The sequence below is a fragment of the Eptesicus fuscus genome, chromosome 22 (assembly GCF_027574615.1).
Source record: "Eptesicus fuscus isolate TK198812 chromosome 22, DD_ASM_mEF_20220401, whole genome shotgun sequence".
Lineage (NCBI taxonomy): Eukaryota > Metazoa > Chordata > Mammalia > Chiroptera > Vespertilionidae > Eptesicus > Eptesicus fuscus.
Genome location: NC_072494.1, coordinates 44,102,350 through 44,125,515, shown reverse-complemented (window position 1 = coordinate 44,125,515; position 23,166 = coordinate 44,102,350). Strand labels below are relative to the sequence as shown.

The window sequence follows — 23,166 nt, the reverse complement described above, 5'->3', positions numbered from 1 at the left end:
CTCTGGCGCAGCCGCCTCGCCGGGGCAGCAAGGACGTTGTCTCGGAACTATTTTCCTTTCAAAGCTTGCGATACTCTCTTGGGGACATAACCACACCTTTCCTGTGCTGGGACGGCTGCTGCAGCGCTCAGGCTGGGACAGCGCCCGCCCGCCAGGCTCCCCAGCAGCCCCCGCCCACTTCCTGTCTCTGTGCCGAGGGTTCGACCCGCAGCGAGTTACAGACGATGCATCTGCCCCTCCCGGACCTGCCACGGGAAACCAGGGAGGGGCCCTGGCCGGGTTAGCTCAGTTGATTGAGCGTCGTCCAAGGTTTTGGGTTCGATGCCCACCAGGGCACACACGAGAATCCACCAATGAATGCATGGATAAGTGGAACAAAAATCGAAGTTTCTCTCTGGGATCATTTTTTTTAAAAAAAGAAAAGAAACAAGGGAGGGGACCCGGCTGGACGTGAGAGCGGGAGCTCCCTGGGCGACGTCTGGGACGCCCGTGACAGGGGTCCGCCCTCCTGCGCGCGGTGTCCACCCACGTAGGCGACTCTGTCAGCTGATGGCACCTCTTGTCCAGGAATTAGGACGTGATAGGCTTCAAACAGCTGCTCGGGTAACCGTGGTAATTGATACGTGTCTGTGAGGCATAGAGGTGAAGAGTTAGACTTTCCGGGGGCAAGTCCTGGATGCAGGAAAAGACCCAACCGCGGGGGAGCGGGTGGGGGGGGATGTGGAAGAAGCCGAGAATAAAGAAATGTTGGGGGGGTGGATTTTTCAAGTCAAACTCCGAGCACTGTGTGGCATGAGCCCGGTCAGGGGTCCTGGGAGCTTTGGGGGAAGATTGCACACTTTGTGGGTTTTCTTGTGGAATTGGGTGAAGAGGCTGAGATGCCAGCTGGGGTGGACGAGGCACGGCTGACGGGTGTCACACTCTGTCACAGAGAAGGCCCTGGCCAGGAGTCAGACCTCTGCAGAGCTGCGGGCATGTGGGCGCCCAACTGGCCCCAGAGTGAGGAGCCAGGTGGGATCTGGGGCTGCGGTCCCAAAGCAGGCAGTTCCCATCGCATTCTCCCAAGAGGCAGCGGCATTGCTAACAGGACTGGCACCTTGAGGGCACGGAGGGGATGCTCAGAGGGGCTCTGGGTGTCCCAAGCCAGAGGGGAAGGGACCACCTTAACCGAGTTGAGGTAGGATCATCTCTTTCCTGCCAGAGTCCCCAGGGAAGGAGGTGGTCCCGGCTGACAGTCGGGGCGGGGACCAGAGACACACTATCCGGGTGGAAAATTCATTAAGTATTTACCCAGGACGCAGGCTGCCCGCTGGCTGCTCAGGGCAGGGTCACGTGGCTCAGAAGGAAGTGGAGGTCAGACCAGAGGGGCCAGGCAGTGGCTTCTCTGCTTCAGGTGAGGGTGCCGCAGGCGCGGGGAGGGGGTGCTGTGGGCATGGGGAGGGGGGACGTGCCTCCCCAGGGGGGGTGCCCGGGGTTTGGGGGTGCCCGGAAGGACAGAAGGAAGGAGGCTCCAGTGAGTGGAGGAGCCACAGGGCAGGCACTGCGGTGGGTAGGAGAGAAGCTTTTTCTAACTTTGAGGGCTGCTCAGGGAGGGAGAAAGAAGAGTGGACACATTACCTGTCTATCCCTGATGGAGACACTGGAGGCCTGGCTTCCTGTCTGCTCGCCTGTGGGAGGGTGAGCCCTGGGCGGCACCCCATGTCACCCTCCCAGCCTCACCCTGAGGTCTGTCCTGGGGAGGCCGCGGGAGAAAGGCCCGGAGGGACCTTGAGGCCCTGAGGGTGTCTCCCCGCCCGAAGCTCACAGGGCAGCTGGACCGTGGTGGGGGTGTGGCCGGGGCCTGGGGGCCTGGGCGGCAGGGCAGGCTGTGCTCAGCGGGTGCTCCAGAGGCCGTGGGGCTGGCCCGGGCGCTGGCGGGCCCTGAGGCCGACACACAGCGGCCGCCTCCTGCTCCCCCGCCGCCTCTCCAGGAGTGAGGAGCGGAGCTCAGTGGGCAGCACCCCCCCCCACGGTGTCTCCAGGAGTGAGGAGTGGAGCTCAGTGGGCAGCACCCCCCCCCCACGGTGTCTCAGGAGTGAGGAGTGGAGCTCAGTGGGCAGCACCCCCCCACAGCGTCTCCAGCCCTGGGCAGGCGCATCAGGTCCGTCATGTGGCCGCTGGCAGCCCTCCTGCTGCTGGGTGAGTCCACAGGGAGGCAGGGGACGCGGGGGTGGGGGGAGAGCGTGTGTGTGTGTGTGTGTGCGTGTGTGTGGGGGTGGGGGGAGAGCGTGTGTGTGTGTGTGTGGAGGGGGGGAGCGTGTGTGTGTGTGTGTGGGGGTGGGGTGGGGGGAGAGCGTGTGTGTGTGTGTGTGGAGGGGGGGAGCGTGTGTGTGTGTGGGGGGGGTGGGGTGGGGGGAGAGCGTGTGTGTGTGTGTGGGGGGGTGGGGGGAGAGCGTGTGTGTGTGTGTGTGTGTGTGTGGAGGGGCGGAGCGTGTGTGTGTGTGTGTGTGTGAGCGTGTGGGGGTGGGGGTGGGGGGAGAGCGTGTGTGTGTGGGTGGGGGGGGGAGAGCGTGTGTGTGTGTGTGGGGGGGAGAGCGTGTGTGTGTGTGGGGGGGGGGAGCGTGTGTGTGTGTGTGGGGGGTATGCAATCCTCGACTCCAAGCAGTCCACTATCTTGGAGGGTGAAGAGGCGGGAGAAAGCCAGGCCGGGTTCCTGCTGAGTCTTTTCGGGCGAGAGTCCCTGGCTCCCCTCACAGCTCCAAGCCCTCCTTCCTTCCCTTTCGCCCTTGCTCCGCAGCGCCCGGCAGTGGACACGCCGGTGAGTGCCACGGCCCCTCGCCCGTGTTGACACTTGGGCCCCAGCCCCAGTGATGAGCGTGAGCCTCCCGCCGGTCTTTCCCAGCCACACCGTCCGGTGACGGCTCGCCCGGCCGCTTAGACCTGGCGCTGACCGATGGACACCTTGCAGCCCGGGGACTCCCCGGAGGCGGGGTCAGGGATGGGGGCTGGCCCTGGGGCTGGTTTCCTGAGATCCCCACCTCAGAGCACACCTGTGGGCACCTGCCTTGACCCCCTTCCACACCGCCCCCCCCCTCGCAGTGGCCCTGGAGAAGCCCACGCTGTCCCTGCGCCCTCCCTGGACCACCATCTTCAAGGGGGAGCGGGTAACCCTGCGGTGTGACGGGTACCACCCCCTGGTCGTGGAGCTCCGGCCCATCAGCACCCTCTGGTACTTGGGCCACCTGCTGCTGCCCTCTCACGGGAGGAGCATCGAGGTGCAGGCCCCAGGGGTGTACCGGTGCCAGACCCGGGGAGCACCCGTCAGCGACCCCGTCCACCTCTCTGTATCCAACGGTGAGTGTCTGCCCCTGGGGGTGGGCACAGGCTCCTGGGGTACTGGCTATCCTGTGGGAGGGCCGCTGGGCCACCCCCATTGGGACCGACCGGAGAGGGGGGCACGTGGCACTGAGTGCACTCAGGCTGGTCTGTCCCCCAAGGTGCCCTCAGCCTCCTGCCGCAGTGGGTGGCAACGGACATCTGCAGCCGCACAGGGCCAGTCTCCCCAGCCCGCAGGACCGGCGGGAGGGCAGGAGCCTGCGGGGGGCGGGGGGGAGCAGGACCGGCGGGAGGGCAGGAGCCTGCGGGGCGGGAGGGCAGGAGCCTGGGGGGGGGGCGGGGGGAGCAGGACCGGCGGGAGGGCAGGAGCCTGCGGGGGGGGGGGAGCAGGACCGGCGGGAGGGCAGGAGCCTGGGGGGGGCGGGGGGGAGCAGGACCGGCGGGAGGGCAGGAGCCTGCGGGGCGGGAGGGCAGGAGCCTGGGGGGGGGGCGGGGGGAGCAGGACCGGCGGGAGGGCGCCGAGCCGCCTGGGGGAAGCAGCCTGGACCCTGACGGGCGCTCCCCTCGGAGGCTGGAGCATCTTTGCTTCCCCTTCCCTCCCACCCGCCGGCAGCAGGCGGGCCTGGCGGCGGGGCGGCGCCCAGGGGTGGGTGAGCGGCGGCGGCGAAGGGACCCGGCGGGTCCTGTGGGAGTCGCTGTCTGGTGCCTCGCAGACTGGCTGATCCTGCAGGTGCCCTACGCCGCGGTGTTCGAGGGCGAGCCGCTGGTCCTGCGCTGCCGCGGCTGGTACGACAGGGCGGTGTCCCGGCTGCACTACTACCGCGACGGCCGCGCCGTGCGCTACTCCAGCTCCGGAGCCAACTACTCGGTGCCGCAGGCGCGCGCGGGCGACAGCGGCCGCTACCAGTGCTCGGGCACCATGCGCCTCCCGGTGGAGAGCGCGCCCATGTTCTCAGCCCCGGTGGCCGTGACCGTGCAAGGTGGGCGCCCCGTGCGAGGTGGGCGGACCTGGGCTCGGGGGGAAGCTCAGGGTCGGGAACCTGGTGGGGAAGGAGGAGCGAATTTCTCTGCTGACCGCGTGCGCTTTCCTCTCCGGCTCCGCGGTGGAGGCGGGTCCCTTCGCCCGCCACACCCAGCTCTGATGCCGAGTAGGGTCCACAAGGGGCGGGGCGGTGGTGGCGATCCGGCGGGACTGGGGCGCGGCGGGCACCGAGACCCCTTCCCGGTGCAGAGGCCGAGCCGCGTCCCTCCCTCGTGGTCGCGTGGCCGCCTCTCAGGAGCTTGTCCTCCGCGCGCTCTGACCTCCTGGCGGCGAGGCGTCCTCACGGGACACGGAAAGGGAGCGGCGTCGGGCGGGACGCTGGCTCGGGCCTCACGCGCGGCCCGCCCTCCCCGCAGAGCTGTTCGCAGCGCCGGTGCTGAGGGCGGGCCGCGCGGGGGCCGGCGGGGCGGTCCTTCGCTGCGAGACGCGCCTGCACCCGCGGAGGCGCGCGGTGCCGCTGCAGTTCGCCTTCTACAAGCACAGCCGCGTCGTGCGCCGCTTCGACTGGGCGGCCGAGTACCGAGTCCCCGAGGCGGAGGCCGGCGAGCTGGAGGCGCACTGGTGCGAGGCGGCCACGGCCTCCCGCAGCGTCCGCAAGCGCAGCGCGTGGCCGCAGCTCCCGGGGCGCGGTGAGTGGCCGCCCCTCGCTCGGCTTTGCACGCGCCCCGCGCTCCCCCGGCCCCTCCCCGCCCCTCCCGGGCCGCCTCTCCCTGACCCAGCCCTCCTCCCCCCCACCCCGTGTGCGTCCACAGGGCCGCCCGGCGACCCGGCCGCCACCGCCCAGGGCCCGAAGGCCGAGCCCCTGGCGCCCGGGAACCAGCCGCTATCCTTCCGAAAGTCCCTGCCGCCCACGTCGGCTCCGTCGGTCACCTCCGCCCCTAAGGCCACCTCCGCCGGGCCGCGGGCCCCCGCAGTCAGAGCTCCCGGCGCCGCGCCTGCTGCCTGCGCCCCGCAGACGCCACTGGACCCCGCCACGGGGCCCCTGAAACCCGAGGTGGACCTGCTGCTCCGAGAAATTCGGCTGCTCAGAGACCTGCTGAGCCGAGTGGTCCTGGGAATGAGGGGCCCGCAGGCCTCCCCCGAGCCCGAGGCCGCACCAGGGACGCCGGAGGCCCCCTGGGCTGAGTCCGTGGAGACCAGCGCTGCGGGGAGCTGAGAGGCGTCCGCCCCCTGCACGCCAGCCTGTCCCGTCCCCTCCGCACCCGCTCCCGCTCCCGCTCCCCGCAGCGCACCTGAGACCTTGCAGAGCCGTCTGTCTGCTTGGCCTTGGCGTTGCTGTTTTCAGAAGCACATACAGCCTGTGGGCCAGAGTCAGCAGATTGCATCTCCGCAGCCTGTTTGGCCTCCCTCTGACCCCCCCCCCTTCTGCCCAGACCCCAGGAGGAGGGAGCCTGGAGGGTGCTGGGTTCTGGCGGGGAGTTCAGGCCCCAGCTTCCCATGGGCCTCCCGCTAGAGCCCACACAGGCCAGCTGTTGCCTAAGGGCACCGAGGACACAGTCTCGGGACATGTGAGGGTCAAGTTGCACTTACAGATAATTAACTTAATGCTAATTCTAACGCGTCCCTGTCTGCCTCTGGAGCGTGGATTCCCTGCAGGGAAGGTCCAAGCCCTTCATCCGTCAGCTCCCCCCCCCCCATATATATCCATACTAATAAAAGGGTAATGTGCTAATTAGACCGGGTCGACGGGCCATCTTCCAGAGCCACCACTTGCACCCGCTGCTGGCGCCTGGCGCGGGTCCCAATCGCTTGGCGCTGTCAGCTGGTGTGAGCGGCAGCTGCCTGCCGCCCGATTGCCCCTCAGGGCTTCTCCACCTCCCCCTGCTCCTGAGGGGTGATCGGGACCAGCAGCTGCCTCTTACGCCCGCTGCAGGTGACAGCCCCGCTTGCACCTGCTACCAGCGCCAGAACTACTGCTCGCACCCGCTGAGGGTGCTGGCCCCAGTCGCTCTGCGCCATCAGTGGGTGTGAGTGGGGCCAGCGCCATCAGCACGTGGGGCCATCAGCGCGTGGGAGCGGGGCTGCCAGCAGACGGGACTGGGATCCGTGGCAGGAGGGGCCGGGGTGTGTGTGGAGGATGGGCCAAGACCCACTCCTGTGCCCACTGCAGCCTCATGGCCCACAGTTCCTTTCAAGGTGCACGAATTCGTGCACTAGGGCCCCTAGTCCGATATAATAAAGAGCTAATATGCAAATGGTCACCACGCCCTCACACCTGAGCAGTAAAGGCTCAGACGCTCAACACTGGGGAGAGAGGAATGGGGACCAGCCAGGCACAAATGAGCATGCAAGAGAGGAATGGGGACCAGCCAGGCTGCAGCCCAGGAGAGGGACAAGCCGCTGGCCTCACGGTGCCTGCAGTCCCAGGCACCAACAGCTGTGCCTGTGGCCCAGGAGAGGGACAAGCCGCCTGCCCACAGTCCCCTGCGGTTGCGGCCAGCCCGGGTGAAGCCAGCCCAGGTCCTGGGTGCCTGCAGCCGGCTGGAGGAGGGTCCTGGGTGCGGGGTGAGGCAGAGGTGGTTAGGGGAGATCAGGCCATCAGGGGAGCAGTTAGGGGCAATCAGGCCGGTAGAGTAGGAATTAGGGGCAATCAGGCAGGCAGGCAGAGGTGGTTAGGAGCGATCAGGCAGGCAGGCAGAGGGGTTAGGGGCAATCATGGAGACAGGCAGGCAGGCGAGCGGTTAGGAGCCAGCGGTTCCAGATTGTGAGAAGCAGTCGGACATCCCCCGAGGGGTCCCAGATTGGAGAAGGTACAGGCTGAGCTGAGGGACCTCCCACCCCCTGTGCATGAATTTCGCGCACCAAGTCTCTGGTATATATATATAAAAGGCTAATATGCTAAGTGTCTGTCCGACCAGTGCTATGATGTGCACTGACCACCAGGGAGCAGACGCTCAATGCAGTAGCTGCCCAGCTGCGGTGACTTGGCAGCAGCAGTTCTCGAGTGACACACCCTGAAACCAGAGAGGAGGGAGCCCAATTCCTCACGGGGCCGGGAGATTCCACCTTGGCCGTGGGCTATGTTGTTGCTGGGCATGTCGGCCCTAATCTGGTTACTGCACACTGTGTTTGCGTTCCACACCCTGCACGACAGCAGCTTCGCAGCGTGCCCTCTCGCACCCTGGGACCCCCTGGGGATGTTGGGGAGCCGGTTTCGGCCCGATCCCCACAGGCCAGGCTGAGGCCCCACCTGCCGGAGGGACCCCCGCTCACTCGACAGATGCTGGGGAGGGAGTGTGGGAGGTGGCTTCAGGGCGTGTCCGACTCATCTCACCCAGTCCCCCTGCCTCACCAGCCACCTTCTAATAATTTCCTTTCAATGTGCATGAATCCGTGCACCGGGTCACTAGTATATATAATTGATTTCAGAGAGGAATGGAGAGGGAGAGAGAGATAGAAACATTAATGAGAGAGAATCATTGATTGGCTGCCTCCTGCACCACCCCCTGCTGCGGATCAGCTCCAACCCAGGCATGTGCCTTTGACCAGAATTGAACCCCGGACCCGTCAGTCCGCAGGCCTAGGCATCAGTGAGCTTCCCTTAGCACTGACAGCAGCTCTGTCCTCCCTCCTTCACTTGCACTTGATATTCAGCCACAACCCAATTTCCCACGTCTTTGTGGGCAGTTAACCAGAAACACGCCAGCACCCTTCCTCGCGCTCTCCTCAGTGTTGTTCACCAGAGCCCCTGGGGCGCACAGGAGGGTGAGTGCTCGGGACACGCTGGCTCCAGGGAAGGCAGCGAGGCGTGAAGGACAAGCAAGAGTCCGAGTAGAACAGATTGCGGATGGATGCACCGTTTTCACGGAGACACGAAGGACCTGCGTGGTGCAGAGCTGCAGATAATGGGGAGAGGCTGGAGAATGGTGTGTGCCTGTGGGGGCGGGCGTTTCAGGGAGAAGGTGGCAGGAGATGGTCACGGGGAGTAGGAAGGGAGCAGAGCAGGGAAGTCTTGTTGGAAGTCCTTGTAGGGTCTGGGTGGTGCTCGGAGCCCTTCCTCCCCGGGCACCAGTGAGCCCCCCGGAGGAGGTGCTCGTTTCTAATCAGAAGCAAAGGATCAAACAGTGATCTCGGCGGGCACTTGCTTGTGCCTGAGAGGTCTGTCCAGGCCCCTGGGTCCGGCTCTGAGGTTCTGGGTGTCCAGGGATTTGTGCTCTGATTCCCAGCTTCCCTGCGCAGACTTCTCTCGCCTCTGAGAGCCTGCTCCCAGGAGCCTGCCCAGCACCCCACTCCACACCTTCCTCCTGACTGTTTGCCCTGAGGCTCGGCCACCCTCCTCTAGCATCAGCACTAAGAGGCTTAGCAACCGAAGGGTCTCAAGGAATAAGAGTCAGTTGTCATTTTGTAAGACATCGAAAAAGTGAAGCAGACCCTCAGAGGAGAGCTAGTGCACCCTCCCTGGCGGCCACCTGTGTCCAACTGGAACTGAAGATGTGGGCGGGGGGGTGGGGGGCAATGAAGACTGTGGGTGAGAATGGAAGTACTTCTGACCCAACTTCTCTGTGTACGGGGTGGGGCGATGGGGTGGGTATTGACTTTCGTGCCCTCTAGACCCCCCTGTCTAAGCTCTCACAGACCTCGGCCTCCCAGCAAGACCTGCCCTTGCTGGCCGTGCTCCTCATCCAGTCTGAGGTTCCAAGAGGCACCTAGGAGACAGGCCAGGCACGGCGCCAGGATGGCAGCACAGGGCTGGGGAGCCGGGAGGAAGCTGCTCCTGTCTGGTTCTCTGATCAGCTCTGTGTCCGACCCCACCTGAGGGTGTCCAGACCAGGCAGCAGACAAGGAAGCCCATGTCCTCCACCGGAGAGCAGAAAGGGCCTGGCAAGTCCCCTCTGGGTCAGCCTCATTCCCTCGTTCTGTGTTCCTCAAGCCTCAGTTTCTTTTATTATTTATTTTAAATTAAAAAAATCTTCATTATTGAAAGTATTACATATGTCCCCTTTTTTCCTCTATCGCCCCCTCCAGCCCCTCTTCACCCCAGGCTATCACCGACCCATTCTCTGTGTCCATGGGCCACGTGTATATGCATACAAGGTCCTTGGTTGACTACCTCCCACCACCTCACCCTCCCCCGCCTTCCCTCCAAGATTCCACTCTGTTCCATGCTTCCATGTTTCTGGACCCACTCCGTTCATCCGTTTATTCTGTTCATTAGGTTCCACATGTGAGTGAGATCATGTGATACTTGTCTTTCTCTGGCTTATTTCCCTTAGCATAGTACTCTCCAGGTCCCTCCATGCTGTCTCAAAGGGTAAGAGATCCTTCTTTTTACTGCTGCACAGTATTCCCTGGTGTAAATGTACCACAGCTTTTTACCCACTCGTCTGCTGATGGGCACTTGGGCTGTTTCCAGATCTCAGCTATTGTACACTGTGCTGCTATGAACATAGGGGTGCATACATTCTCTCTGATTGGTGTTTCTGTTTTCTTAGGATATGTTCCTAGAAGTGGGATCACTGGGTCACATGGCAGTTCCACATTTAATTTTTTGAGGAAACTCCACACTGTTTTCCATGGTGGCTGCACCAGTCTGCATTCCCACCAGCAGTGCACGAGGATTCCTTTTCTCCACATCCTCGCCAGCACTTGTCACTTGTTGATTTGTTGATGGCAGCCATCTGACAGGTGTGAGGTTGTACCTCATTATTGTTTTAATTAGCATCTCTCTGATGACCAGGGACTTTGAGCATTCTTTCATATGTTTCTGGCCATCTGTATGTCCGCTGTGGAGAAGTGACTATTTAGGTCCTTTGCCCATTTTTTAATTGGATTGTTTGTCTTCCTTTTGTGAAGTTGTATGAGTTCCTTATATACTTTGGATATTAACCCTTTACTAGACGTATCATTGCCAAATACGTTCTCCCATACAGGGGGCTCCCTTTTCGTTTTATTGATAGTTTCTTTTGCTGAGCAGAAGCTTTTCATTTTGATGTAGTCTCATTTATTTATTGAAGGGACTGTGTTGCCTCCTTTGTCAAATATTAATTGGGCATAATGGCTTGGATCGATTTGTGGGGTCTCTGTTCTGTTCCATTGACCTATATGCCTGTTCTTGTGCCAGTACCAGGCTGTTTCGATTACATTGGCTCTGTAGTATAGCTTGAGATCTGACCTTGTGATTCCTCCAACTTTGTTCATCTTTCTCAAGATGGCTGCGGCTCTTCCAGGTCCTTTTGGTTCCCTATACACTTTGGAGTGTTTGTTCTCGCTCTGTGAGATGTGCTGTTGGTGTTTTAATGGGGAGTGCATTGAATCTGTGGATCGCCTGGGGTAGTATGGACATTTTAATGATGTTGATCCTACCAATCCATGAACATGGTATATTCTTCCACTTGTTTATATCATCTTCTATCTCTTTTTATAACGTCCTGTAGTTTTCCAAGTACAGGTCTTTTACTTCCTTGCTTAAGTTTATTCCTAAGTATCTTAATTTTTTTGTTGCAATGGTAAATGGGATTGTTTATTTTGTCTTTTTGAGAATTAATTATTAGTGTATAAAAAAGCCATTGATTTTTGGATGTTGATTTTGTATCCTGCTACATTGCCAAATTCATTTAAAATATCTAGTAGTTTTTTGATGGAGTCTTTAGGGTTTTCTATGTATAATATCAGGTTGTCTGTGAATAATGAGAGTTTTACTTCCTCTTTTCCAATTTGGATGCCTTTTATTTCTTTTTGTCTGATTGCTGTGGCTAGGACTTCCCGTATTATCTATATACTAGAAGCCCAGTGCACGACATTCGTGCACTGGCGGGGGGTGGGGGGTTCCCTCAGCCCGGCCTGTGACCTTACGCAGTCCAGGAACCCTTGGGGGATATCCGACTGATGGCATAGGCCCACTCCCTGTGGGAGCGCACTGACCACCAGGGCTCAGCTCCTGCATTGAGCGTCTGCCCCCTGGTGGTCAGCACGTGTCATAGCAACTGGTTGTTCTGCTGATTGGTCGATTTGCATATTACGCTTTCATTAATAATAGAGGAATATGCAAATTAGCCAGGACGCCATCACATCACGACTGAACAGCAGGGACCTGAGGCTGCATGGCTCCTGGCCGGTGCGAGGGACCTCAGGCCATGCTCCTTGCCCTGCAGGGCTTGACGGGGACCTCAGGCTGCATCCCCAGCCCAATCGCCAGGCCGGGGACCTCAGGCTGCGCCCCTTGCCTGGCGGGGCTTGAAGAGGGAACTCAGGCCATGCCCCCCGCCCAAGAGGGCTTAACAGGGGACCTGAGAATGCGCCCCCACCCGGTGCCAGGCTGGGGGACCTGAGGCTGCGCCCCCGCCCAGAGGGGCTTAATGGGCATGGGGCTAGCCGGGCCTAGGTCTCCTGCATTTTTGAAGCGCATGCGGGTGGTGGGTGGGGACTTGACTGTAGGTCCTGCAGTGTGCCCAAGACTCTGACAGGAGGGAGATTTTCATATACATTTTACTAATTTTCTTTCATCTCTGACACTTCTATCATAGAGAAAGGGAAAATAGCAATATTAAAATATTTCCTCTAATTAATTTCCTTTTAATGTGCATGAATTTCATGCACTGGGACACTAGTCTATACTAATAAAAGGGTAATATACTAATTAGGATGGACGTCTTCCGGATGTCCATCTGGATGGGCACTTGGGGGCAACCAGGCCAGCAGAGGAGGGCAGTTGGGGGCGCCAGGCCAGCAGGGGAGGGCCGTTGGAGGCAACCAGGCCAGCAGGGGAGGGCCGTTGGGGGCATTAGGCAGGCAGGCAGGTGAGTGGTTAGGAGCCAGTGGTCCTGAATTGCGAGAGGGATGTCTGACTGCCGGTTTAGAGGGGTCCCGGATGGAAGAGGGTGCACGCCGGTCTGAGGGACACTGCCCCCCTCGTCAATGAATTTCATGCACCAGGCCTCTAGTATAGGATATAAAAGCCCAGTGACCAAATGGTGGAATGGCCAGAACGACCTGTCAACCAGTCGCTCTGATGCGCACTGACTACCAGGGGGCACAGATGCTCAACACAGGAGCTTCCCCCTGGTGGTCAGTGTGCTCCACAGTGGGAGGGCCACTCGGATGACCGGGATGAGTAGTGCTCCCACAGCAGGAGTAGTTGCTCAGAGGGCAGGTCCACAATCTCTCGGCTGACCAGGACGAGGGGCACTGCCACAGCGGGCTAATCCTCGCAGGCCATGCCCCCCCACCAGTGCATGGGCGGGGGGGTGCACCGGGCCTCTAGTGTTGCATAAGAGTGGTGAAAGCAGACATCCCTGTCTTGTTCCTGTTCTTAGGGGAATGGTTTTAGTGTTTGCCCATTGAGTATGATGTTGGCTGTAGGTTTGTCATGTATGGCCTTTATCCTGTTGAGATATGCTCCCTCTATTCCCACTTTGCTGAGGGTTTTTAATAAAAAACTAGTAGCTCTGCGCATGAATCCATGCGCCAGTAGCTCGCTGCTGCCCTCCAGTAGTGCTCTGCCCGCTGCTCCGCCTTCCTGTAGCTCCCCCTGCCCCCCTCCCCCTGCCCCCCTCATAAATTGCTGCCCTGCCCCCTCCTGTAGATCTCCACCACCAGCTTGTAGCTTGCTGCCCCACCCTCCTGCTGATCCGTGATCCAGTCGTTACACGGTTGGTTGTTACGCTTCACGGTGTAATGACCATTTGCATATTACATCTTTATTATATAGGATGGGTGTTGGATTTTGTTGAATGCTTTTTCTGTGTCTATTGACATGAGCATGTGATTTTTGTATTTTAACTTCTTTATGTGATATATCACATTTATTGATTTGTGCATATTGTACCAGCCTGCATCCCTGGAATAAATCCCACTTGGTTATGGTGTATGATCTTTTTAATATATTGCTGGATGCGATTTGCTAATATTTTGTTGAGGATTTTAGCATCTATGTTCATCAGGTATATTGGCCTGTAATTCTCTTTCTTTTTTAAAAATTTAATAAATCTTTATTGTTTAGATTATTACAATTGTTCCTCTTTTTTCCCCCATAGCTCCCCTCCACCCGGTTCCCACCCCACCCTCTACCCTTACCGCCCCCACACACACTGTCCTCATCCATAGGTGTATGGTTTTTGTCCAGTCTCTTCCCACACCCCCCACACCCCTTCCCCCCCTGAGAATTGTCAGTCCACTCCCTTTCTATGCCCCTGATTCTGTTATATTCACCAGTTTATTCTGTTCATCAGATTTTTTTATTCACTTGATTTTTAGATTCACTTGTTGATAGATATGTATTTGTTGTTCATAATTTTTATCTTTACCTTTTTCTTCTTCCTCTTCTTAAAGAATACCTTTTCGCATTTCATATAATTCTGGTTTGGTGGTGATGAACTCCTTTAGCTTTTTCTTATTTGTGAAGCTCTTTATCTGCCCTTCAATTCTGAATGATAGCTTTGCTGGGTAGAGTAGTCTTGGTTGTAGGTCCTTGCTATTCATCACTTTGAATATTTCTTGCCACTCCCATCTGGCCTGCATAGTTTCTGTTGAGAAATAAGCTGACAGTCATATGGGTGCTCCCTTGTAGGTAACTAACTGTTTTTCTCTTGCTGCTTTTAATATTCTCTCTTTGTCTTTTGTCCTTGGCATTTTAATTATGATGTGTCTTGGTGTGGTCCTCTTTGGATTCCTCTTGTTTGGGGTTCTGTGCGCTTCCTGGACTTGTAAGTCTATTTCTTTCACCAGGTGGGGGAAGTTTTCTGTCATTATTTCTTCAAATAGGTTTTCAGTGTCTTGCTGTTTCTCTTCTTCTGGCACCCCCGTAATTCTGATGTTGGTACACTTGAAGTTGTCCCAGAGGCTCCTTACACTATCTTCATATTTTTTTATTCTTTTTTCTTTTCCAGTTGAATGTTTTTTGCTTCTTTGTATTTCAAATCTTTAACTTGATTCCTGTGATCTTCTAGTCTGCTGATAGATCTCTGTATAATATTTTTTATTTCAGTCAGTGTATGCTTAATTTCTAGTTGGTCGTTTTTCATATCCTTGAGGGTCTTGCTAAATTTATCAGCCTTTTCTAGAAAATTCTTGAAAAACCTTATAACCGTGGTTTTGAACTCTATATCCAGTTGTTTGCTTTCCTCCATTTCTTTCATTTGTGATCTGTTTCTTTGTCTCCACATTTTGGCTGCTTCCCTGAGTTGATAGAGTGGCTTTGTGTGCTAGGTGTCCTATAGGGCCCAGTGGCTCAGCCTCCCCAGTTACCTGAGGTGGACACTCTTGGTGCACCCCTTTGTGGGCTGTGTGCACAGTCTTGTTGTAGTTAAGCCTTGATTGTTGATAGTATCACTGGGAGCAATTGACCTCCAGGCCAATTGGCTGTGAGGATCAGCTGTGTCTATGCTGGGAGTACTTCTGTGCTGGAGACACCCTTATGAGACAAGACTTGCAAAAGCCTCTGTGCTCAGCTTGGATGGGGCGGAGTCTAAGGGCGGAGCAGACAGCATTGGTTTCCCGTCAGCCCTGCCCTAATAGGCCCCTGTGTCTCAGTGTCCAGTGGTAATTGCTGCAAGCACCTCTGAGAGAAAGCCACCCTTGAGTTCCGCCTGCTGCCAGACAGTCCAGTTTCTCCCCGAATGAGTCTGGGTCCCCAGAGTCTCTCACGGAACTGGAGTTCAGTCCAGTTGGGGCTTTTGTCTCCTTCCCATTTGAGAAAGCCAGACACGCCCTCAGTTACCAGTCCTCTCCATGTGCGCGTCTCAGTACCTCTGCCTCCTGCAGCTCCTCTGAGTCTCAGTGTGCTTTTCTCTTTCCTTCTAGTTGTAGAATTTCCACTCAGCCAGCCTTCCTGTGTTTCTGGATGATGTTTTTGTAGTTTTGAAATTGTTGTGCAAGGCAGCAGTTTAGGTGTCTACCTATGCTGCCATCTTGGTTTCTCTCTAATTCTCTTTCTTTGTAGTGTCTTTATCTGGTTTTCAAATTAGGATGATACTGGCTTCATAAAAAGAGCTGGGAAGCCGAAACTGGTTTGGCTCAGTGGATGGAGCGTCGGCTTGTGGACTGAAGGGTCCCAGGTTCGATTCCGGTCAAGGGCATGTGCCTTGGTTGCGGGCACATCCCCAGTGGGGGGTGTGCAGGAGGCAGCTGATCGATGTTTCTCTCTCATTGATGTTTCTAACTCTCTATCCCTCTCCCTTCCTCTCTATAAAAATCAATTAAATATATATAAAAAAAATTTAAAAGAGCTGGGAAGTGTTCCTTCCTCTTGGATTTTCTGGAATAGTCTGAGGAGGATAGGTGTTAGTTCTTCTTTGAATGTTTGGTAAAACTTCCCTGTGAAGCTGTCCAGACCTGGGCTTTTGTTAGCTGAGAGTTTTTAATTACTGCATCTATTTCATTAGTTGTTATTGGCCTATTCATGCTTTCTGATTCTTCTTGATTCAGTTTTGGGAGGTTGTATTTTACTAGGAATTCGTCCATTTCATCCACATTGTCCAGCTTGTTGGCATATAGTTGTTCAGAGTATTTTCTTCCAATCCTTTGTATTTCTGTGGTGTCAGTGGTTACTTCACTTTCATTTCTGATTTTGTTTATTTGGGTCCTCTCTCTTTGTTTCTTTATTAGTCTGGTTAACAGTTCATCAACCTTGTTTATCCTTTCAAAGAAGCAGCTCTTGGTTTCATTGATCTTTTGCATTGTTTTTTTTTTTTTTTTTTTTAGTCTCTATTTCATTTATTTCTTCTCTAATCTTTATTATTTCCTTCCTTCTACTTACTCTGTGCTTTTCTTGTTCTCTTTCTAGTTCTTTAAGTTGTAGTGTTAAGTAGTTTATTATTAATTTCTCTCTCTCTTTTTTTTTTTTGTTTGTTTTAGAGGTTGGCCTGTAGTGCTATGAACTTTCCTCTCAGAACTGCTTTTGCTGGGTCCCAGAGATTTTGGGTTGTTGTGTGTTCATTTTCACTTGTTTCCAGGAATTTTTTTATTTCTTTCTTGATCTCATTGGTAAACCATTCATTATTTAATAACATGCTATTTAGCCTCCATGAGTTTGACTGTTTTTACTGTAGATGATTTCTAATTTCATTTCACTGTGATCTGAGAAGATGCTTGATATGATTTCAATCTTCTTGAACTTGTGGAGACTTGTTTTGTGTCCTAGCATGTGGTCTGTCTTTGAGAATGATCCATGTGCACTTGAGAAGAATGTATGTTCTTCAGTTTTGGGGTGAAATGTTCTATAAATGTCTATTAAGTCCTTCTGATCCACTGTATCCTTTAGAGTCACTGTTTCCTTGTTAAGTTTTTGTCTGGAAGATCTATCCAGTGAAGTCAGTGGTGTGTTAAAGTCCCCTACTATGACTGTATTATTGTTGATCTCTCCGTTAAAGTCCTCTAGAAGTTTTTTTTAAAATATATTAGGTGCTCCTATATTGGGTGCATATATGTTTACAGGGTTACATCCTCTTGTTGGATCAATCCCTTTAGTGTTATGTAGTGCCCTGTGTTGTCTCTTGTGATGGCCTTCATTTTGAAGTCTGTTTTGTCAGATATGAGTATTGCTACTCCAGCTTTTTTCTTTCCCATCTGCATGGAAAATTTTCCCCATCCCTTCACTTTCATCCTGTGTGAGCCTTTTGTTCTGAGGTGGGTCTCTTGTAAACAGCATATAGTTGGATCATGTTTTTGTAACCATTCATCTACCCTATGCCTTTTGATTGGAACATTTAATCCATTTACATTTAAGGTTATTATTAATAGATACTTATTTATTGCCATTTTAATTATGTATGCCTATGTTTCTCTATTTCTTTATCTCATTACAGCAGTCCCTTTATTTGTTATTATTTTTTAAATATAATTTATTTATTTCAGAGAGGAAGGGAGGGGGAGAGAAAGTTGGAAGCATCAATGAGAGAGAATCAGTGACTGGCTGCCTCCTGCATGCCTCTCACTGGGGATCAAGCCCACAACCCTGGCATGTGCCCTTGACCAGAATCAAACCCAGGACCCTTCAGTCTGCAGGCTAACATTCTATCCACGGAACCAAACCAGCTAGGGCTACAGCAGTCTCATTAGCATTTCTTGTAGTGCTGGCTTGGTGGTGATGAACTCCTTTAGTTTTTTGTGTTTTTTTTTGTTTGTTTGTTTGTTTGTTTGTTGTTGTTTTTTTTGCCTGGGAAGCTGTTTATTTCACCATCAATTTTGAGTGATAGAATTGCTGGATATAGTAATCTTGGTCTCAGATCCTTGCTTTCCATTACCTTGAGTATTTCATGCCATTCCCTTCTGGCCTGTAGAGTTTCTGATGAGAAATCAGCTGACAGCCAACATAGGGGTCCAGAAATCTCTTCCTGTAGATTAATGGACTTATTGATGTTTCTAAATGTTTCCTGTTTGAAATTGTGCTGCAATGACTGTTCTCACACCTACACCCTTACGCACACGTTTGACTATATCTGTGGGATAAACTAGAAGTTGATTTGCGGGACACGAGTTTTTAAAATTTTAACATTGTCAAATGATCCCTCCAGGATATTTAACAATGTGCAGTTCCACTGATTCTGCAGGAGAGAACTTGTCTCCCCCCACTCCCCTCAGGAGAGCGCATCATCACTTTTAGTTCTTAACTAGTGACTCGGTGCACAAAATTCATGCACATTAAAAGGGGATTAATTAGCCGAAACCGGTTTGGCTCAGTGGTTAGAGCGTCGGCCTGCGGACTGAAGGGTCCCAGGTTCGATTCCGGTCAAGGGCATGTACCTTGGTTGCGGGCACATCCCCAGTAGGGGGCGTGCAAGAGGCAGCTGATCGATGTTTCTCTCTCATCGGTGTTTCTATCTCTCTATCCCTCTCTCTTCCTCTCTGTAAAAAATCAATAAAATATATATTTTTAAAAAAAGGGGGATTAATTAGAGGAAATAATTTTATATTGCTATTTGCCCTTTCTCTATAACAGAAGTGTCAGAGATGAAAGAAAATCAGTAAAATGTATATGAAAACCTTCCTCCTGTCAGAGTCTGGGGCTCACCACGGGACCCAGAGTCAAGTCCCCGCCCACCCACGTAAACCTCAAAATCACATGAGACCCAGACCCGACAGCCCCCCCCCCCCCCCCCCGCATTGGGCTAGATCCAGACCCGGCCAGTCCCACCCTTGTCAAGCCCTGCCGGGCAGTGGACGTAGCCTCAGGTCCCCTGGCCTGGCGCTAGGATGGGGGGCTTGGCCTGAGGTTCCCCAGCCCAGACCAGGGCAGAGGGCATGCCTTTAGGTCCTCTGTCAAGCCCCACCTCAAGGTGCTGGATCAGGGGAACTACGTCCTCCCCCACCAGGCAGGGCTTGACGGGGGACCTCAGGGTGCGCTTCCCGTCCTGGTGCTGGGCTAGGAGACCTCAGGCTGCTCCCCCCGCCCCAGCGCCAGGCCAGGGGACAAATAGCAATATAAAATTATTTCCCTGTCTAGCCCTGCTGGGTGGGGGGCATGGCCTGAGGTCTCCGGTCAAGCTCCACCAGCAGGGGGGTGCAACCTCAGGTCCCCCGTCAAGCCCCGCTGGGTGGGGGCGCGGCCTGAGTTCCCCTGATCCAGCACCTTGAGGTCCCCTGTCAAGATCCTCTGGGTGGGGGGCGTGGCCTGAGGTCCCCTGTCAAGCCCAGCCAGGCAGCGGGGTGCAGCCTCAGGTTTCCCTGGCCCAGTGCTGGGGTGGGGGGCGCGGCCTGAGGTCCCCTGTCAAGCCCAGCCAGGCAGGGGGGTGCAGCCTCAGGTCCCCTGGCCCGGTGCTGGGGCAGGGGGCGCAGCCTGAGGTCCCCCATCAAGTCCCGCCAGGCAGGGGTGCGATCTGAAGTCCCCTGGCCTGGTGCCGGGGTGGGGGGCATGGCCTGAAGTCCCCTGGCCTAGTGCTGGGGTGGGGGGCGTGGCCTGAAGTCCCCTGTCAAGCCCCACCTGGTGGGGGGCGCGGCCTGAGGTCCCCTGGCCTGGCGCTGGGGCGGGGGGAGCAGCCTGAGGTCCCCTAGCCCAGCACCAGGACGGGAAGCGCACCTTGAGGTCCCCCGTCAAGCCCTGCCGGGTGGGGGAGGACGTAGCCTCAGGTCCCTGCTGATTGCTCGTTAAGGCTCCTTATGGGAACTTGGCCTCAGCTGTGGGTGCAGCCATCTTTGTGATGGAGTCAATTAGCATATTCCCTCTTTATTAGATAGGATTAGGCCTCCCGCCACTTTCTGCACTGTTGGGTGCCACCCAGTGGATCCTGTTAGCATTACAGCCTCGGCCAAGCAGCTGCCCAGCAGCAGTCCCGGGTCAGTGCCTCTGCTGAAATGCTAACCCGCCCTTCTGAATTCCCACCGCGGTAGTTTCCAAGTGACTAAGGGAAAGGCACTGCTGACTACACTTCCTTGTTAAACGTGGACGTTGTCCAAGTGGAACTCCTATTCTAAGCGGATTATCCCAGTTCTTCACCAAATTCCCACATGTAATGTGTAACGTGTAGTGTGGTTCTCTCATGTTGGTTTAGTTTGTTCTGCAGTCATGACACCTGCAAAGACCATTGGTCTCGTAACAACAGTTGTACCTCTCCGGCTCAGCCAACATCTGAGGGTAAAGAGTTGGCAGCGTCCACTTGAGTCTCTTTCAGTTCAGAGGAGCAGACCTCATTGTCTCATATCTCAACAGTAAGCATGGCCCTGACTCAGTTGCTCCAGTCTCCAGCCCATACGCCATGCTTGTCCACAGGAGCTCTGTCCTGGGGAGGAAGAGTCAGTGTGTGTCCCCCTAATCTGCCTGTCCAGTCCTTCCATGGAAAGAGACCTGGCATCAGGACAAGACTACTCTTAGTAAGCTCGTGCTGCCCCCTGGTGGACGCTGCTGCTTCTTTAAATGAGATACAATGGACACATAACATTAGTTTCAGTGTACAATGTAGTGATTCAATATTTAAATATATTGTGCAATGATCACACTAAGTCTAGTTAACAATCATCACTACACATAGTTACAGAATTTTTTCTTGTGATGAGAACTTTTAAGATCCACTCTCTATGGAACTTTCAAATATGCAAGACAGGATTGACTATAGTTACCATATGGTTAATATCCTATATAATAAGAGAGGAATATGCTAATTATCCATTGGCCGTAACATCACGACCAATCTACAAGTGGTGGAGAGCTACAGGAGGGCGTGGCAGAGAGCTACGAGCAGTGGAGAGCTACCAGCGGCGGTGGGCGGGTGGCCAGCTGAGGCAAGCAGCAGCCAGGTACTCACACACGGATTTGTGTGCAGGGCTACTAGTATCCTATATAATAAAGAGGTAATATGCAAATTCACTATCACATCCTCACAAGATGGCTGCCTACGACCAGGCCAGCAGGGGGGGTTAGTGAGGGACGACCAAATGACTGAATAAGCAGGCTGCCTGGGGTGACCAGGCCGGCGGGGAGGGGGTGCAGTTGGGGGTGACCAGGCCAGCAGGGTGGGCAGTTGGGGGCGATTAGGCTGGTGGGGGGGGACAGTTGGGGGCAACCAGGCCAGCGGGGGGGCAGTAAGGGGTGACGAGGCCAGAGGGGGGCAGTTAGGAGTGACCAGGTCGGCAGGGAGGGGACAGTTGGAGGCGACCTGACTGGCTGGGGGGGCAGTTAGGGGCGACCAGGCAGGCAGGCAGGTGAGCAATTAGGAGCCAGCGGTCCAGGATTGTGAGAGGGATGTCCAACTGCTTGTTTAGGCCCGATCCTGCAGTTGGACATCCCCCAAGGGGGCCCGGATTGGAGAGGGTGCAGGTTGGGCTGAGGGGACCCCCCTCCGTGCATGAATTTTGTGCACCGGGCCTCTAGTAGTTAATAAAGCTGCTTGTTTTATAAGCCTGGCAAGTCACTCCTGCAGTGACCTGCTCTGCAGTATCGTTTTGGGTTGGAGGCAGCCTCGCTGGTTTGAGAGCCTGGAGCAGCAGGGCTCTTCCACGTGGACCCCAGGGTCCCCACGACGGGGCTGCTGACAGGCTGCGACAGGGGCTGTGGGACACGAGGCCTCTGAGGGCCGAGGAGCGCTGCCTTCCGAGGCCGCTACTCCGCCCGCTGCTTGTGAAGTCTCTTTGATGAGACAAGCCATCGCTTTGCTGGACGTGTTAGGCGTTGGGTGAAACCATCTGTGTCGTAGGCCTCTCGTCGGTGCCTCACCTCACCTGACCTCCTCACCGTGCGCCATCGTCCCCTTCGCCCGTGGGAAAGGCCAGCTCAACGCCACCTCCTCGGAGCCCTTCCCGGGTTCCTCCAGCCAAAACAGGACGGCGTCGTGTCTGTGCCCGTGTTTTGCTCGTGCCGCCAGTTCAGCACGTGGCTCGGGTACACACCCTGGTCTGCGTGGTGGGAGTTTGACCTTCATCTGAGTCCTGTCGTGTCCCCAGCGCTGAGCAAGGGCTAATGAGCTGAGATGCCATCACGGGCTGGGCGGGGTGTGAAGCAGTTTTCAGAAACGTCTGCTTTGGGGCCACACAGAAGCCCTTCTGCCGAAGCCAGTGAGTGTTTCCCCTCTGGGCAGTTTCCTCTCCAGCAGTCATCTGCCCTCCGGCTGGCGCAGGGGACGCACTGCTGGTGGGAGCGAACAAGGAACACCTCCTGGAGGAGGAGGGAGCGCGGGGGAGACCCTGCCAGAAGCCGCCATCGGGGCAGGGGGGGGGGGGCGGGAGCAGCCTTCGGAGGGTCGCAGGCTCCTGCTCTCCCGGGGGAGGGGAGTCCTTCGGGGCGTCAGGGAGGCGTCCTTGCGGGCCATTTTGGATGGAGACACTGAAGTTCAGAGGGCCTGGCCAGCTTAGACAAGTCACACACGACAGACCAACCCCAGCGACAGCCGGGCTCTTTCTGCTCCAGCTCAGGGCTGAGTGCGGGCAGCAGAGAGCTCGAGGGCGTGGCCCAGGTCGGGGCGGGGAGTGCGGCCACTGGGCTCTGTGTCGGGGAGTGGCACGGAGGCCCTGGCACGCACTCTGTCCCCTCAGCTGACGGTCAGCCAGTTTCTCCTTGAATCAAAAAGGAACTGAAAGCACCAGCCGCACATCCCAGCCGTTCCGCCCGCCTGTTTACCGGAGAGGCCGCCCAGCGCGATGACTTTGCAGATGTCGGGCCGCTGGGGTCAGGCCGGGGTGCTGTCTGTTGGCCAAGCTGTCCCTGCACAGCAGGCGCTCAGGTCCGGTCGTCTCGGTCCCGGCATCCGTGGAGCTGAGGGTATTCCCTCGGGTTCTTGGCCACAGACATCCTTCTGGGGCAGGGGGACACCTCTTTAAGGCCCAGGCTCTAAGCCAGGCAGGGCTCAGGGATGTGGCTGCAGCAGCGGTGTGAGCCCGGCCTGGCGGGGGCAGGGGCTGCTCTGCTCCAAAGCCGCCCCCCCCCCCTCGCCAGCAGCACCCCGCCTGCCCTGCCCACCCCGCTGCCTCTGGTGCAGGGTTCAGCCCGGGGTGCCTTTCTCCATGAACAGGACATGCTGACAAATTAATTCTAATTAGAACTCTGCAACATGGCCACACCGACTCTGGTTTTGCAGACGAAGCAACAGACTTGGAGAAACCGCACAATGTTCTGAACGCATGGGGTCGCCCGTCGAGAGGTGCCGGGCAGACTCAGCTTTGCATCCAGACCCAGGTTTTCTCTGGCTTCAGACTGTGCGCCTGGAGGCAGATGAACTCCCCGCTCTCCGAGCCGCCTTCTCCTCACTAACACACAGCGATAGAATCACGCTGTTACTGCTTAGTTACACAATTTCAGTTGGAAGGCCTCAAAGCGCGCCTCACGGGTCTCTGCCTAAGTGCCCTAGAGCGTAACTCCCACCCCTCACCTCGGGCTCCCTGGTGTGGGCACAGGCCACGTGCGGGGCAGAAAGAGGAACAGGTGGCCGTGAGGCCGAGATGGGGCAGAG

The 23,166-nt window shown here is 56.1% G+C and overlaps 1 protein-coding gene across 1 annotated transcript; it reads left to right on the top strand.

The window, feature by feature from the left end:
- Positions 1-2,147: 2,147 nt before the first annotated feature.
- On the top strand, positions 2,148-5,513 carry FCRLB (Fc receptor like B). The gene is made up of 5 exons (XM_054712271.1): positions 2,148-2,178; positions 3,079-3,333; positions 4,029-4,295; positions 4,714-4,986; positions 5,110-5,513. Exons 1-5 carry the CDS (start codon positions 2,148-2,150, stop codon positions 5,511-5,513), a joined length of 1,230 nt encoding a protein of 409 aa, XP_054568246.1.
- The last annotated feature ends 17,653 nt before the right edge of the window (positions 5,514-23,166 follow it).